A 17,266-nucleotide genomic window follows, 5' to 3' on the forward strand; every position below is an offset into this window, starting at 1 on the left:
AACAACATTTAAAAATACGTTTAAAAATTTAATATGAGAAGCGATAAAAACGATTTCAAATCATTTATAATTCGAAATATTCGAGTGACTGACTGACCGAAATATATAACATTAATCATTAATGACAATAATAATAATAATATCTTGCGTCCAAATTATTCAAGCTCCACTGCATTACATTGAATTACATTTGAATTGCATTGAATTTTTTGAATTACAAAAAATACATTGATCGCCGTCAGAGAAATTGACACATCAATAGTACCATGTATGTTTACATTTGTTTTCTTATGCATATCAAAAGTAGATACATCATCATATGAAGTGCAAGAATGAGATTCAAAATGAAAATTTTAAATAAATTAATAATAATAAATTAATTATATAATAAATTAATAAATAAATACACAAAACACAATTTGTAAATGCAGATTGAAAATTAGTTAAAACTGATAAAGCTGTAGACAAACAACATTTGAATAGCAACCAAAAAACTCAAAACACTTGAAAATAAAACATAAAGAAGAGAAAGATAAAACGCATGAAAGTTAATGAATAGCAATGCTTATTTTCAAAAGTTTGCATCTTTCATCACAAATCAAATGTCATTTTGACAAAATGATAATATATAACGTGAAATAATACTTTTTTTAGTGGACAACCAAAATTTAGCGAGTTATAGAACAAAATAATCAATAAATAATATTTTTATTTTACTTCAACGGTGTATGGGCATCCTTGAATTAACTTATTTCCCCACTTAACGTAGATTTTGTAGGTGCCTGGCTGACTGACTTGGTAGCGAACTGAATAACGCAGCTCACCAAGATGAGTTACCAGAATTTTTTCAGCAGGAACGTGAGGACCAGCTATTCCAACCCAAAACAAGTTGTAACCTGGAGCAATATCAAATTATAAAATTAATGAAAAAATGCTTCCAACGCAACAACATTTTCAATATAAAAATAAATTCTTATATCTGGAATTGTATAAAATTGAAAATTAGATTATAATGCAAACCTGCTTGCGACCCATCTACTAAGAAAGTAGCTTCTTGATTGACGAATGCTTGGTTCAGTCCGTTACCTGTCGCAACGACCTTTGTGTAGTCACTAACAAATTCGCCGAGGTGTTGAGTCATAGAGCAGGTTGTTGACTTCGTTACCGTTTCTACGACAACTCGTGACTGCTCAGTGTATGCCGCTGGTGTGCCTACACCTGATACATTCATTTACATATCACAGTCTATTCATATCACAGTGTGTAAGTGTGTCTATGTTGTGCGTATGTGTGCGCGCGTGTAAAATCAAGATTTGCGGGCTGTTGAATTACTAACATTTTTTATTCTTCTTTTTACAATTTAAGATAAAACACTAATGATAACAGATGATTATAAAATTATTAATGATAATTAACGAAGAAGGTGCCTATTAAAACAAACCTCCAACTTGGGCCTTGAAAGGGCTGCCAGGAATATGGTTGTTGCCAGCATATTTTATGTTAATTAAATAAGGACCAGGTGCAAGTGGCGTGTAGGTGAATTCATAACCTGATGAGAAAAAATAGAATTTCTCAAATAACAATCAAATTTAAAATAAGTTTCGAAAAGAAAATTGTTCACACCTTCTTCAACTTCCTTTGTTTGCAGTTCAACCTTAGAGGGACCAGATATTCCAACAGACAACGCTCCTGGGCCAGATTGTGTTGTGTTCACAATAAATTTGCAAGCTTGGCCTGCATGATTATTTAATGAAGTAAACGTTAAAATCGCAAAAATATTTTTATTCACTCGTTACAAGATTCATATTATTTTCATTAGAAGGAATAAAAAATTTAAAGTCGTGAGAAAGATTTACCAGATTGTCCACTGTGAAGCCCATCTCCATAAGCTCTGACTTTGCTGGGATCTGCACTGATTACTCCAACTTGCACAGGATACGGGGATCCAGGAACGTGGTTGCCATTCAACAACAGGTGAATATAATGTACACCTCCTTCTTTCGGCACAAAGTTCACGCTGAAACGACCTAATGTATGAATATTTAAAATATGGATTCGATTTCCTCATCTGAATTTAAAATATCAAATGATCTAACAATTATGTTTGGCGTTATCACTAATTTCGATCACGTGCAACAGATAGTATACACATGTGCTACAAAGGGCTAAAAAGTTAACAAACCTGGTTGAACTTCCTGAACTTGTGCGACGGATTCAATGCCAGATGGAGCGACGACCTTCGCATCCAGCTGTCCTTGTGCTCCATTGAATTCTACGAGGAATTCTGTTTGAGTGTTGACCTGGATAAAATTTTGAAAAAAAAATGTTATGTAAATGAAAACGTTCAGTGTTGAAATGTGTAATGAAGAATTTATTGTTTGAAAAGTGAATTAATTACTTTATGAAAGTTTAAATTTCAGGTTTGACCAACCGGGAGGCCTTGCTGTTGAAGATTTTGAACGTGTAACTTTTGACTGTCACCAGTAGACGAGATGTAAACTTTGAATGGGGAGTCTGTAATATGCTGACCATTGAATTTAACTGAGACCAAGTATTCGCCTTGAAAATATCAATTTTTCATTTTTACTCACGCAACATCTAAAAGTTTATTTTTTTAAAGTGAATTAAAAAGCCACACATGACAAAAATTCCTGAATGCATACCAGGCTCTGAGCAGACGTAATTGACGTCGCTTGTTCCATCTCTTCTATCCTGGAAATCAATGATGGCTTTGCTCGGTCCTTCAACTCCCAACGACAAACTTCCAGCTCCTGCTTCTCTTGTTATTACTGTGAAGTGGCCTGAGAGTCAACAATTGCATTGATGAGAATAAAATAAAGTCTTCAATGCTAATTTTGTTGAAAACAATTAATTAACGAAAAGCATTCAGTACAAGGTTTGTTGGACTCTCCTCTTTCAAGTCCCGGTCCTACAGCCCTGACCTTCTCGGGTCCACCTCCAACAATGGGACCAACGGTAAACTGGAAGGGGCTTCCTTTAAAGTTTATGTTAATTTTAAATAAAAATAATTCATCGATCAGTTTATGTTCTGAAAATATCAACACGCTTTAATTAAAATTTGAGTGTTTGCCGAATGGATAGTTGTTAAGCAGATTTTGAGAAATTTTTAATTTTCAACTAGCGCTATAAAGTCACATCAATTTTGCAGATTATAAAACAAATAACATCAGAATCCTTGTTTCAACACACATAATCTAACCGGGGATATGCATTCCTTTGTGCTTCAAACTAACAAAATGTACGCCAGATTCTTTAGGAGCAAAGCTTATTCTAAATTTGCTGTTACCCAAATCAACGACCTGGCATTTGTCAACTTGGCCTGATGGGCTTGTTACTTGTCCTTCAATTTCATTGACGTTAATGCCTGTATTTTGAAAAAATTGTTAATTTGCTTATTAACGAAAAAAAATTCAATAACTTTTTCATTTATTTTAATTGCAACAAATAATTATTAACTTTGGTAGTTTTTAATATATCAGCAAGATGTTTGAGCAAATTTTTTTTTAGTAGAATCAAAGTATGCTGCATTTCTAGAAATAAAATTAAAGGACCAAATGAAGAAGAATAAATATTATTAGTTGTTGAACTAAAGTTCAGTTAAAAACTCCATTATTTAAAAATAGGTAAAAGAAGCAAAGCTAAATAAACTTGAGAGAAAACAAATTTGTATGAGCCTAAGAAACGTTTTCACAAAAAGTATTTAAAATGTTAAATTATAGTTGCTTAAACAAAAGTTTTAAAACAAATAATTCGTGTAACAACTTGAAAAAACGAACATTCCTTAATCAAATTAACTTTTATAAGTTCCCTTTGCCTAACCTGGCATTGTGATGTTGAGTTCGCATGTCGTTCCAACGGAGGTGATGGTAGCTGCTTGTTGCTGCCTTACAATCCTTTCCTTTACCCGCCCTGATGGCATACCCGCCACCTGGATGTTGAAAGGACTTCCTGTTTGTGGTAGTATGTAAAAAGTTAACATAACAGTTATTAAACGTTACAAAATTATATGCATGTTAAATTTGATGTATACATACACTGGTTGGAACATTTATCCAACATTTATTCAACTAATGTTGAAATATGCGTTGCCAGTAATAATAATAAAATCTGTCTGTCAGAATTTCAGGCACTACCACTATTAGCAACAAACAATTTTGAACTTGAAAAGAAACAAGACGACATAACGGAACCAACCAGGAACAGGCTTGTCTCCATACTTGATAGTCACGTGGTAGATTCCTGGCTCAGTCGGCTTGTACGAAACCTTAGTTGTGCCATCGTCGTTTTCTGTGCATTTTATTTCCACTTTCCCCGGACCTTGGTAGCAAAAAGAAATTACATTTCTGCAAAAATTACATTATAAAAAAACACTGAAAACTTTTGAAATTGGCCTCACCGTCCTTTGTAACCATCTTATAAAGCCTTATAGTAAAAACCAACTCAAATATTACACTTTAAATTTGTTTCAAAGCATTTCAAGTTATCTGCTGTTTTTTTTCTCTAACAAAACTTTGACCTAAGACGTATATTATTTTTAACAAACGTTGATTTTCATTTAGAGTTTCCAAATTTTATAAAATGTTTATTACGGTTATTATTAATATTATTAATATTATTAGCTATTCAAACAGTTTCTCTTCATTTACTTTCGCAAATGTTTTCAGTTCTTATGATGAGATTTGTATGTTAAGTGGAAATTATTTTAAAATATTAGGCGAAGATAATATGGCTCAGGTAGGCAATATGATATAAAAAGTAACTTAAAGTTATTCACCTTGCACCGAAATAGACAGGCCAGCCACTCCAGCTTCTTTCGTATTAATAATGAATTCATTCAATTCATTTGCGTTGCCATTTGATATGTTGCTTCCATAAACCTTCAATGAAATTAAAAAAATTGACAATTTAGTTTTTTCATACGAAAAATACGCAAAAATATTTACGGACCTTAACTCTGTCCGCATCCCCAACTTCCTGCGCTTGAATGACGATACGGAACGGGGATCCAGGGATTGGTTGTCCGTTTCTGAATACGGTCACAAGGTGCTCACCTGACTCCTTCGGCGTAAAGGAAATGCCTGGAACAACAAAAAATACTGGCTTTTCATTCAATTTATTTAATTCGGATACTGACAGGTCAAGAAACCTTAGAAATAAACATACCCAGTTGTCCGTTTGGCTGTCTCTTGAGTCCACATGGTTCGTCATGTCCAGATGGAGACCTGATAACTGCCGATAAGTTACTTAGGTCACTTTCAGTCACCTGTAAAAATATTTTATTAAAACTGCAATACAGGCGCGTCACTTGGATAGATTATAGCCAATTTTTAAAATACACATTTGTTAGAAGGCAATCATTAACCTGAATAGTCAAATGCCTGGTGCTGCCAACAGTAACATGTGATTGTCTTGTGATGGCAGACTGTTCACTGCTCGTCAGAACTGATCTGGTAAAAATAGATCTGTCCTCACCTGCATTGTTTACAACTGATTATTGATTTCATTCAATTTGTTCTAATGGAAATATTTTATTTGTAGCCTAAAAACAGACCAATTATCTTAGCTATGAATGGAGCGCCAAGAATTGGTTGTCCTGCATGTTTGATAAGAATCTTATATTCTCCAGGCGATGTTGGTGTGTATGTGATAGTAGCACTGCCATCTTTGTTGTCTTTGCATTTGATTTCAGCCTTAGATGGACCCTCAATTGCCAATGCAAGACCTCCTAAAAATTTATATTAAACAGTGAACGCAAAAATAGTATAAAAATGATCTTTAATAAAAACAGGAGCTCTACATTCAAATTATTGCAATAGCATGTCTGAGTTAAAATGTATCTTGATGTGTGCTTGAAAGTAGATATGTAAAAATTATAGTTTTTTCAACCTGGACCGGCATTCTTAGTGACAACAGTGAAGACGCAGGGTTGATTGACCACTCCTGCCACCAACCCTGGTCCATATGCTGTAACCTGTCCCGGCTTGGGAGCATGAACGAAGAAACTGAACGGATCCCCTGGAACTGGCACCCCTGCGTACAAAACCTTCGAAAAACAAAATTAGGCCTTTATATAAATTGTCTACCGAGTTTTAAAATTTTTTTTACAGTAAAATATTGTCAATTGACAGATTGAGGTAAAACAAAAATGTAAACAAACTTTTAATATGTGAGGTCCGGGTTCTGTTGGGTGGAAGACTACTTTAACATTACCTGTGCCGTTCTCAACAACTTCAACTGGCACACTCTCACCAGAAGGTTTCACAACGACAGCTTAATAGACAAAAAAGAGTTTAAAAAATTTAAAAAACAAATATGTGTTAATATGTTATTCTGTTAAATCATTGTAATATTTCACCAGAAACTTGATCCAGGTTTGGCCCCACAGGAATAAATGGTACTTCAACCATTTTGTAGGGAGAAGCAGTTGGCGATAATGGGCCGGGTGGTGATTGAGGAGCCGATCCCGTAGTAACTTTGGTGATTGTTGGTTTAGCAGGGCCCTGCTCTCCCGGTTTACCAACCTATAATCAATAATTTCAATTATAAATTTTATGTAAATTTCCTAGTTGAATTTAAACGGACTTTTTGTGTGAATCTTCCTTTGGGAACAAGCACTCCTCCAAATTTAACTTCCGTTATAAGGACTCCATCTTCTGGAACTTGGTAAGATATTGTGACAGTGCCATCGTGGTTGTCAACAACTTCTGAAGGAACTTCAATTGCTGGGAAACCAGGTTGGCCGGCTTTTGAAACCTACGCAAAAATGTTATTGAATTATTGGAAATTATGTAAATAAGGTTAACCCTTAAACGATGTAAATTTGTATCATCTGACCTTGCAGGTGACGTTTCCGAGACCTGTTGTGGCTGGTTTCTGAACTTTGAACTGAAACATTTGGCCAGCAGGAGCCATTGCAGGTACATCTTGTTAATTTATTCAGAATTGTTATTTTCATTTACAGCTAATACAATTAATTTTACCCAACCAGTTATTCAACAAATCGTCCTCATAATCCAAAATAATAAAATAAATTGAACTATTAATACTTTTTGCAAAAACACAGAGTGAGAATATCAAAACCTTTCTAATGAAGAGCATCCAAAATGTTTTAGATATGATTTTCATTATTATAATACTTATCAAAATTATTGTGCACTACACTCAACTTTCAAAGCCAACATATTTTCAGCTTTTGATACATTAGTCATTTAGCAATAAAAACAATTTCAACATCGCTTTGACTTGTATATGATTCTTGACAAAATTAAGTTACAAATAGCTTGTTTAGATATAAAACCAAAAATTCTGAAATGATTTTTACCCGGAACAACCACATTTTCTGAATTTCCGGTTGGCACGGCAGCTACTCTGAATGGAGAGTTTGGAACTTCTTGGTTGGCAACTTTAACTTGAATTTGATGTGCGCCGGCGTCTTCAGGCACGTATTTCACCTTCAAATTCAAAGTTTCATTTTAATTTCACATTTAAAGTTTAATTAAAAATTGCCAACATTAAGGCATTTAGAGTAACATAATTTCATGAATACCTGAGTTATTCCAGGAGTGGTTTGGAAAAGTTCAGGCTTAACTACTCTTCCTTGAGGATTCTAACATTGTGATAAAATATTAGTTTGAATGAAAATTGTTCATGATGTCTACTGTTCATATGAAGTTCCTACCTTGACGTCCACTTCAACAGGCAGATCATGAGGGCCTGCTTGACGGGTGTCCACGAAGAAAACAACAGGTAAGCTGGCAGGCACCTGAGGTTTGATCCCATCACCACCCACGACAACTTTTGAAAGATCAGTAAATGGACGCGACACCGTACTAAACGGGCTGCATTATCATTTTTCTTTAAATTCACGCTATCATTTTTTAAATTATAACTTCCAATTATTATTATATTTCTAATTATAACTTCTATTACAAATATGTAACATCTAAAAAATTTTACAACATACCTAAATAATTAATACAAATTAAGTTTGTTAATTGTTTCATTTAGCTTCATTTACGATTTCAAATATTTTATCCAATAAAAATAAATTTTAAAAAAGTAATTTCTGCTTAACAATAAATTAACAATAATTTTTAAAAATTAAAATTATTTGACATAATCGCACCGCAATTTTCTTGTTAGATGAACATTGCTTAGTACATATTTGGTAAAAAAGAACGGCTAGAATAAAATAATAACTTATTAAATTATTATAAATGCATGACAAACCTGCCAGGCACGTGCTTCCCTCCATACAGAACATCAACCTTCAGAGGCCCCTCGTTGTGTGGTTCATACTCGACATCGTAACTTCCACTTGGCAACTGAGTTGTCTTTGATGGAGTTCTTTGACCTTAATTTTTTTAACATACATCTTTATTTTCTGAAAAATTCATTAGTTTTATTATTTGATGTTAAATTTTTAATTAGCTGACCTGAGTTGACGTCAGTGACCACAACTTCGAGAGGTGCGATGCCAGCCTGTTCAGTCACTACGCTGAAAATTGCTTTCTGATCCTTCTTAACACCTTGTGGGTTTAATCCCGGTCCGAACGCTTTCACTCTTTCTGGAAAAAATCCTGGCTGTTGGGGCTGTTGTGGTTGCTGCATTTGTTGTTGTGGTTGACTGTGGTCAACAATTGGAACAATGAAAGGACTGCCTGTTTGTGGATAGTTTAAATAAATTATTAATCAATATGACACAGCTTAAGTTAGGTTAATTTTTAATATAAAATTTAAATAGAAATAAACTTTAATAACGACGTTGTAAGAATTTAAAACATAAAAGACACGAATGGTCAAATTTTTATCAAAATAAAACATTTCAACACAAAACAAACATTTGACAATTCTACCTACGACTATTTGTATAAATTAAGTTAACCTGGCACTGGTTGATCGGCAAAAGTAACACCAATCTCATAATCTCCTGGAGAATCTGGAAGATACTCAACTGATAGTGTTCCATCCTGGTTGTCAACACAATCGACATGTGGCTCAGTGGGACCGACCACAGAAAGACCAACACCACCAACTCCTGCGCTTCTTGTGTTGATCGTGAACTTTTGTGGTTTGTTGGGCTCACCTTTCACAATTCCTTTATATTCAATTTAATATTTATATTCTTAGTGCGTTCGATTGCACTAAAAATGCATCAGTTTACAAAATCATCAATACTTTGATTGAATTGAACAAATGATTGTTTGTTTGTTTGATTGATTAATCGATTGAATACCTGATCCATATACTTTAACTTTTGTTGGATCGCAACCGGGTTGAACATCAGTTACAAATGGACTTCTCGGAACTCTCAATCCATCGTATGTGACATCAATTTTTGTTAATCCTATAATTATTAATTATAAGATTTAGGATGTGACATCAATTTTTGTTAATCCTATAATTATTAATTACCATCAAAGGTTTGCCACCGAATTAAATAAATAAAATATGGTCGAACCTTGTTCAAATGGCGTGTACAAGACAGTGTATGTGTTATCCTGTTCATTCTTAATTACAATTGCTTCTGTCAGCGTTCCAGATGGATTGGTAAGAATGACTTTCACGTTACCCAAACCCTTCGGCTGAACGGATGCAGTATCAACAGTGAACTCGGTTACAGAATCCAAAAATACTCCTGAAATAAAAAGTTCACATGTTCTCACGGACATTTATTTAATAAAAACTACAAAGTAAACAACCAAAATGTAATTAATTCAAATGTGTATGTAACAACCTTTAGGTTCAACGCCAGGACCAAACGTTCTGACTTTGCTAACATCAACCAAAATTTCAGGATTAATTTGAGCTTTGAATGGAGAATGAGGAACAGATTGATCCTCAAATGTGACGTTTATCGTGTACTCTCCAGGTTCGTTCGGCAAATATCTAAGCAATAGAAATAGGTAAATTATTTATCAATGCAAGCTAATAGGCTATACAGTAAATTTGAATAAATCGAAAATTTTTTACCTGACGTCAAAAACGCCGTTGCCTTTGTCGAAACATTCAATTTTAGCTTCGGTTGGCCCGTCAATAGTCAAGCCTAGATTGCCAGGCCCAGCTGCACTTGTATCAATAGTAAAATCACATGGCTTGTTGGTAGTACCACCAGTCAACCCGGGTCCGTAAACTTTAACCTTTGAGGGATCAATTTCATTGTTCGTAGGAGTGAATGTCAAATATTCAGGAACCGCCTCAACATTAAAAGGACTTCCTTGAATCGGTTGTCCTGCTATTTTTATTCCAATTTTGTGTGGTCCAGTTTCATGAGCAGCTACTTCTCCAATGAATCCTTCGGGAGTATCAATGACTTTTGCTTGGCCTAAACTTCCGTTTGGTGTGATCAATTCAACTGCGGCGGGTACTGGTTTAGCTCCAGCAACATTCACATGGAAAGGTGTGGGCTGACCAACAGTTAACGCTGAAATTTAAAGAGTTTTTTTTACCATTTAATAAATAAATAAACCAGTATATTTCATATTTTTTAAAACGCCAAACAAGACACCATACTTTGAGGTAAATCAGGTATATGAACAGCCGGTTCTTCAGACTTAGGCTGAACATTTATTTTGAATGGACTGCCGGGAACAGGTGTACCATTGTACCTAACGTCGGCCATGGTGGGAACCACTTCAGATGGAGTGGTGAAATCGATTCTATAAGTACCGTCCTTGTTGTCAGTCTTTTGAACGGGCACAGGTCCACCTTTCAGAGGGATCACTTGAACTGCTGGTTCACCTACAACGTAGTTGACAGACAGTAGTTGCCATTTTAAAATTGTAAAATATACAATTGAAAACTGAAAATATGTAAAGTTTTTGATTAGAATGTAAGTTAATTTATATTCCGATTTGAATTGTATTGTACTAATCTAGCGTACAAATATAGCACTTATGGATGGTTAGAACAAAGTTAAACATTAACGCGTTAGTTTCAATGAGCCCATCATAAATTGAGGTACAAACTTTTAAAAATATTCAAGCATCTACTCCTATATTTCAAAAAAAATTTAGCATTAGAAATAAGAACTGCAAATAGAAAAAAACCAGACTACTTTCACAAATTTCGTTATTATGCAACATGTTAATTTTAATGAAAGCAAACTGTCAAACAGTAACAAATGCACTGAATTTGTTTAAATATTAAATATTAAAAATATAAATAACACATGAAGTTTTAGATTGGAATTGCCAAATGGCATTCAAATTGTAAGCTTTGTTTGAAAACAGGACGGCATTGGTTGGAGGTGAATATTGGTTGTGGATGATAGCATGACGCAGGTGCCGTTAGAGCATCAGACCAACGTTAAGTCCAATAGCTATAATTCAGTTGTTATAAAGAAATTCCTCGTACATAAAATTAAACAATTGATAGTAAAACTGGCAGAAAATTTGGCAGCCACATCCATTAAAACCTGGTTGCTACAAATTATTTGGTTTATTTCTACCAGTTTTTGTTGCTAACGAAATCATTGACACTTAAAGCACTAACAGTGCCAAACGTACATAACACTATACAGATATTAAATCTCCGCCAACATAAAAATGAGAGAATTCACCAAACGCCATGTTATAAGGTGTCATAATAGCAATATCAATTACAAAAATACAAAAATCTTTAAGTTAAGATTTGAACATTTGTTCCACATACTCAAAAAAAAGAAATCCAAGGATAAAATAAAATTAGTCTGTTATTAAAATTACTATTTAAAACAATGAATTATAAAAAACAGCAAAAAACGTTAAATTTACGTCCAAACTTAACTGCCATGTAATATTTAATGTGCGACAGATTTACATACAAGTGTTAAATAAGACATCAATTAACACAGCATATTTTGAATCACAAAGTTTAATAACTTAACCTTCATCTGAGGATTTCAAAGACTTAATTAAAGTTCTTTTCAATAGGAAATATTTTAACTACCGTTCAAAGGTGCAAATGTATATATGTAAATGCATTGCATATGTGGGTATGGATATAAGCACACATACTTGTATATATTTATATATATATGACAATACATATATAAAAAAAAACTAAACCTGGTTTTAAATTAGACCAAAAAACCTCTTTATGTACGTTATAAAACATATAAACGTATTTCTAATGAATATAAAGTATGATAATAAGCATCTATTTAATTATTATGCAACATCAGTGTGGCGTGTATTGCAGCAAGCGAGAAATATCTCAGTACATTAAACTGAATTAATTGGGGATTCAACAAACTTTTCAACGAGCTGTGCGTGCATCGAGTGGCAGCAAAGTATACTTCTGATGTTGAGATGTTATGCTGCTTTATATACCGGCTAGATTATACTTTAATATTATAGCTACAATGTTAATTAATTTCTTTAGCGCATATTGATAACTTATAAAATTACCCTTACAGGTATAAAAATAATTAAATCTAACTTATATAAAAATGGAATCGTGGAAAATTGAGAAAAAAATTGAAACATTAAAAGGTGCTACATATTAAAAAATCTAAAATTATTCATATAAATAAAAAAATTGAGAAACCAGGCACACATATTCCTAAAAAATTGTGATATTATGAGGTAGAATTGCTTCGGAATGCAAACTGTACGTTTCGTTACTTATTCGTGCTTCGTATATTTAAGGTTGTTGCCGAAATTTGAATCACAAAAAAAGTATACAAAATGGTTAAAGTGGTGCATAAGTTAAAAGAATGAATCTAAATGCAAATAAATAATTTATCAAACCGAGATGTAGCATGACAAAAACTTGTATAGACGAAAAGTTTGCTAATATGAGGATAATCAAATGCAAATGTAAACTTTTTCAGATTTGTACCTGAGTTAATATGATTCTATAAAAATTGATCAAAATGTGAAACGTACAAAAGTTGATGAGAAGAACCAAGCAAGCATGATTACTAATGTAACAAGTTTTTATCATTAGCTGATGTCAAACAAAAAGTAAATGGACGCATTCGCACGTGAAAATACTACTATCAGCAAAAAACCTTGAGATTCTAAGTCAAAAAGTAAATGGACGCATTCGCACGTGAAAATACTACTATCAGCAAAAAACCTTGAGATTCTAAGTCAAAAATAAAAAAATCTATCTACTTTTCAATTCAGCATTAAATTTATCTATCTAAAGTGTAGTTCACAAAACTCAAAATTCATTTGGTTGGGTTTTAACCAATCTCATTAAAAAAGCATAAGTCTTGTGTCACTAATTAGAAGCAAATAAAAGGCAAAGCTAAAACACTTGACTCCTAATCTAAATTGATAGAGGTTACCAACCAGGACCCGCATCTTTGGCGTCAACCGCAAAATAGGTGCCCGTTGAAGGAGACACTGGACCTTCCAGCGCTGGTCCATATACTCTTACTTTTTCAGGTTGAAAAGGCGAAAGTTGTTCAGAAGGTTGTTGGGGAGGTTGTTGAGGAGGTTGATAAGAAGGTTGTTGAGAAGGTTGTTGAGGAGGTTGTTGAGGGGGTTGTTGAAGAGGTTGTTGAGGGGATTGTTGAGGGGGTTGTTGAGGAGGTTGTTGAGGGGGTTGTTGAGTGGGTTGTTGTTGCGATGGTTGATCTGTTGCTTGTTGGTGCGGTTGATCATATGGTTGCTGAGTGGGTACAAATTGGAACTGTTGGGGTGCAAGAGGCTGAGTCATATCGACAACTGGCAGAACTTCTAGAGGTTTTTGAAGTTGTGGTTGAAATTCTTGTTCTTTAACTGCTTCTTGAGGCAAAACCTGGCTTGGAACAAATTGGGGCTCTTCCATTTCCGAAACAAAAGAAATCTTAAATGGACTGTTTAGTATAGGCTTATCTTGAAAAGACACGTGCGCAATAATAGGAGTGTGAGGAGTGAAATCAACTTTGAAAATGCCGTCTTGCTGGCCTTGAATAGTTGGTTGAGGAGGCTGGACGTGTTCGGGATGTGGAGCGCTGTCATCTTCTACTAAAGTTACTGTCACACTACCTATATTTTCCATTTTTAAAGCTTATTTTCTTTAAAATAAATAAAAAAACTTGCGCTTTGTTTTTATTGATTACATAGTAAATAAATGTATATATTTACAATGCACGTATAAAAGAAAAATACATTTAATTAAACTTAAGCGTTCGGGCTGTTTAAGAAAACGTTTTGCAAAAGATTTTACACTTTAAAACTCAGACAAACAAACCTGGCCCAGCGTCTTTAGCATTGACCATAAAATAAGTGGGTTGATGAGGTTTGACGGGTTGCTCCACAGCTGGTCCGTAAACTTTCACATTTGCCGCTCCACAAATAGCTGGTTCAACAGGAATTTTGAATGGACTCTTTGGAATTTGTTGACCTGCAAACTTGACTTGGCCAACAATTGGTTTACCGGTGGTGGGTACAAATTCCACTTTGAATGTGCCATCACCGTTATCAATAACTTTGGCTTTGACCGGCAATTTGTCTTCGGTGGCTAAAATCACTTCCGGAAAACCTAACGTAAACGACCGTGTAAACTCTGAATTGTCTGTTTATAAAATAACGAAACAAAAAGTTTGTGATGAACAACACGTACCAGGACCAGCTTCTTTAGCATCAACAACAAAATATGTCGGTTCACAACATTTCACAAGGCCTTCAACGGCAGGTCCAAACAGTTTAACTTTTGATGGGTCTGTACCAGCTGCTGGCAGCACCGGAATTTTAAAAGGAGTTTTTGGAACCGGTTGATCAGCGTATTTAACTTGGCATATGATTGGTTGAGTGTAAACTGGAATGAACTCAACTTTGAAAGTCCTATCTTTGTGGTCAGATAAAATTGGTTTCAAAGGAATTCCGGATTCAGTAACGAGGCTAACGGTTGGAGCACCTAAATTAGGTTTTTATGTAGTATCTGTTATATATTATACATTGATTGTTGCCATAACATAACATAACATTATTATTATTATTATTCAGGTTAACCTGGTCCAGCTTCTTTTGCATCTACAACAAAAAATGTTGGCACGTTGGATTTTACGGGTCCCTCAACAGCTGGTCCGTACAGTTTTACTTTGGAAGCATCCGGTTTAAATCCGGATCCTGGTTCAACCGGAATTTTAAAAGGACTTTTTGGAACCTGCTGGTCAGCAAATTTAACTTCGGCAATTAAGGGAACGAGTGCTTCTGGAACAAACTCAGCTAGGTAAGTTCCGTCGTGGTTGTCTTTAACTTTCACCGGAACTGCTGCTCCTCCCTCGGGAGTCAACTTCACATCAGGCTGGCCTGATAGAGTGTGGTGTAACATGGTTTCGAAAATCACATTCATACCTTTTCAAATTTAAATTCACACCCATACCTGGACCAGCTTCTTTAGCGTCAATGACGAAGTACGTGGGCTCCTTCGTTTTGACCGGTCCTTCAACGGCGGGACCAAACAGTTTCACCTATTTATGATATTTTTGTTAAAACTTTCTTAGCAACATCATAATACATGTAATATTTTTATTATATAAAATAGATTAATTTCTTCATAACAAAGTTTTTTCTTGATTGAAAAACAAAATGATCACCCATACAAACTTATGTATGCACAGAAAAATATAAATAGAAAGATCATGTGCTTAGAAAAATTGAAAAATACTAATAAAATAAATTTTAATGCAACAAAAAACAACAACTAGAAATCAGGGGTAAAAAAAAATAAATGAATAGATTTAATTTTATTCATTTCATTGAAATTACATTTATAAATTTCAAACAATATAAATGCTTGGGAACAAAAACGTTGAAGCATCAACCATCATAGTACTGGCTGTTGAAATTGCACCACCCTATGCTGGCTGTTGAAAGGAATGTTACACACATAAGTTACACACTCATGCCTACACATTTAACAAAGTATGTGTGTGTGATTACAAAAATAAGACAATGAAACCTTTGAAACGTCGGTTGTTCCAGGAGAAACTGAAATTGTAAATGGACTTCTTGGGACTTCCGCGCCAGCAAATTTAACGACAGCCGTGATTGGTTGACCTGATACGGGAACGAATTCAACTTTGTATGTGTTGTTGTGTTCATCGACGATCTTTGGTTTGATTATGGTGCCATCTTTTGTTGTCAAGGCAACTTCAGGCTGTCCTGTTTTTATGTTTGTTTTTCAAAAATCAGTAATTGGATGAAATTTGTCATAATATATTTCGTACTACCTGGTCCAGCTTCTTTTGCATCAACGACGAAAAATGTTGGCTGATGCGCCTGGACTGGACCGTCAACAGCGGGTCCATAGACCTTTACCTTGCTTGCATCACTGGTTACTGATGGATGAACAGGTATTTTGAAAGGAGTTTTGGGTACCGGCTGTCCAGCAAATTTAACTTGAGCTGTGATTGGCTGGACTAAAACTGGTACAAAATCCGCTTTAAATGTGCCGTCTTTATTGTCTGTTATTGTTGGTTTCAGTGGTGTTCCATCTTCGCTAAGCAGAGAAACTTCAGGTAAACCTAAAATTTTTAAATTATCAAATGTTAAAATAATAAACAAACAATTATAAAATAATAATAATAATTATTATTATATTAAAATAGATTTTAAATTATTATACATTAAAATTGAAATATTATATCATTATATTCAAAAAGATTTAAAGTTATAAAAACAAACAAACATGCAAACAAATCATTAAAAACATTTAAATAAAGAACGTAGCCAGAGGGGTAAGAAGCCTTCAGTCCCCCAATTTCTTAAACATAATATACGATATACCGTTTGAGTGGCGCGGTGGTGTAAGTGCCTGTAACCGGATTCGATTGCAAAGAAATTTCCGTCTACTCAACTTATTTTGATTGCTGCCTCGTGTAGGAAAAACTCCAAACAACACCGCAAATCAATATCTTGGTTACGGTCTAGCTAAGAATTATCATTAAACATAACATTCACCTGGGCCAGCTTCTTTAGCATCTACAACAAAAAATGTGGGCTTGCTAGCTTTTACTGGTCCTTCAACAGCAGGTCCAAAAAGTTTCACCTTAGACGCATCAGGTTTGATTCCTGATGCAGGTTCAACTGGAATTTTGAATGGACTCTTAGGAATTTGCTGATTTGCAAATTTGACTTCGGCTGTTATAGGGATGACTGCTTCAGGAACAAAGTCAACAACGTATGTTCCGTCATGATTGTCCTTCACTTTTGCTGGTACTGTAGCTCCGTTGTCAGCAACCAGTTTAATTTCAGGTAAACCTAGAAAAAAATCGAACAATTAATATATTATCCATTAAAACAAATATATTGGCAAAAAATAGTTG

The 17,266-nt window shown here is 34.4% G+C and overlaps 1 protein-coding gene across 1 annotated transcript in view; it reads right to left on the bottom strand.

Annotated features, from left to right (window-relative positions):
- The window catches only part of HELRODRAFT_194084 (hypothetical protein), a gene marked incomplete at both ends in the record, with an annotated part of 32,332 nt that overhangs the window by 2,288 nt on the left and 12,778 nt on the right, over window positions 1-17,266 (bottom strand). The window contains 41 exons of the mRNA XM_009030221.1: window positions 796-896; window positions 1,021-1,218; window positions 1,442-1,549; window positions 1,624-1,734; window positions 1,857-2,027; window positions 2,183-2,300; window positions 2,432-2,559; window positions 2,664-2,801; window positions 2,894-2,995; window positions 3,221-3,385; window positions 3,841-3,969; window positions 4,216-4,338; window positions 4,796-4,898; window positions 4,969-5,099; window positions 5,185-5,284; window positions 5,384-5,493; window positions 5,573-5,746; window positions 5,908-6,064; window positions 6,179-6,291; window positions 6,377-6,542; window positions 6,604-6,774; window positions 6,856-6,944; window positions 7,343-7,472; window positions 7,568-7,627; window positions 7,700-7,859; window positions 8,251-8,374; window positions 8,457-8,681; window positions 8,906-9,118; window positions 9,257-9,367; window positions 9,482-9,658; window positions 9,758-9,909; window positions 9,994-10,444; window positions 10,534-10,761; window positions 13,302-13,982; window positions 14,188-14,502; window positions 14,560-14,853; window positions 14,949-15,248; window positions 15,322-15,409; window positions 15,901-16,103; window positions 16,172-16,465; window positions 16,902-17,201. Of these exons, the coding sequence (XP_009028469.1) occupies window positions 796-896; window positions 1,021-1,218; window positions 1,442-1,549; window positions 1,624-1,734; window positions 1,857-2,027; window positions 2,183-2,300; window positions 2,432-2,559; window positions 2,664-2,801; window positions 2,894-2,995; window positions 3,221-3,385; window positions 3,841-3,969; window positions 4,216-4,338; window positions 4,796-4,898; window positions 4,969-5,099; window positions 5,185-5,284; window positions 5,384-5,493; window positions 5,573-5,746; window positions 5,908-6,064; window positions 6,179-6,291; window positions 6,377-6,542; window positions 6,604-6,774; window positions 6,856-6,944; window positions 7,343-7,472; window positions 7,568-7,627; window positions 7,700-7,859; window positions 8,251-8,374; window positions 8,457-8,681; window positions 8,906-9,118; window positions 9,257-9,367; window positions 9,482-9,658; window positions 9,758-9,909; window positions 9,994-10,444; window positions 10,534-10,761; window positions 13,302-13,982; window positions 14,188-14,502; window positions 14,560-14,853; window positions 14,949-15,248; window positions 15,322-15,409; window positions 15,901-16,103; window positions 16,172-16,465; window positions 16,902-17,201 (7,412 nt within the window). The remainder of the gene's footprint in view (window positions 1-795; window positions 897-1,020; window positions 1,219-1,441; window positions 1,550-1,623; window positions 1,735-1,856; window positions 2,028-2,182; window positions 2,301-2,431; window positions 2,560-2,663; window positions 2,802-2,893; window positions 2,996-3,220; window positions 3,386-3,840; window positions 3,970-4,215; window positions 4,339-4,795; window positions 4,899-4,968; window positions 5,100-5,184; window positions 5,285-5,383; window positions 5,494-5,572; window positions 5,747-5,907; window positions 6,065-6,178; window positions 6,292-6,376; window positions 6,543-6,603; window positions 6,775-6,855; window positions 6,945-7,342; window positions 7,473-7,567; window positions 7,628-7,699; window positions 7,860-8,250; window positions 8,375-8,456; window positions 8,682-8,905; window positions 9,119-9,256; window positions 9,368-9,481; window positions 9,659-9,757; window positions 9,910-9,993; window positions 10,445-10,533; window positions 10,762-13,301; window positions 13,983-14,187; window positions 14,503-14,559; window positions 14,854-14,948; window positions 15,249-15,321; window positions 15,410-15,900; window positions 16,104-16,171; window positions 16,466-16,901; window positions 17,202-17,266) is intronic.

The sequence above is a fragment of the Helobdella robusta genome (genome assembly GCF_000326865.2).
Source record: "Helobdella robusta unplaced genomic scaffold HELROscaffold_66, whole genome shotgun sequence".
Taxonomy (NCBI): domain Eukaryota; kingdom Metazoa; phylum Annelida; class Clitellata; order Rhynchobdellida; family Glossiphoniidae; genus Helobdella; species Helobdella robusta.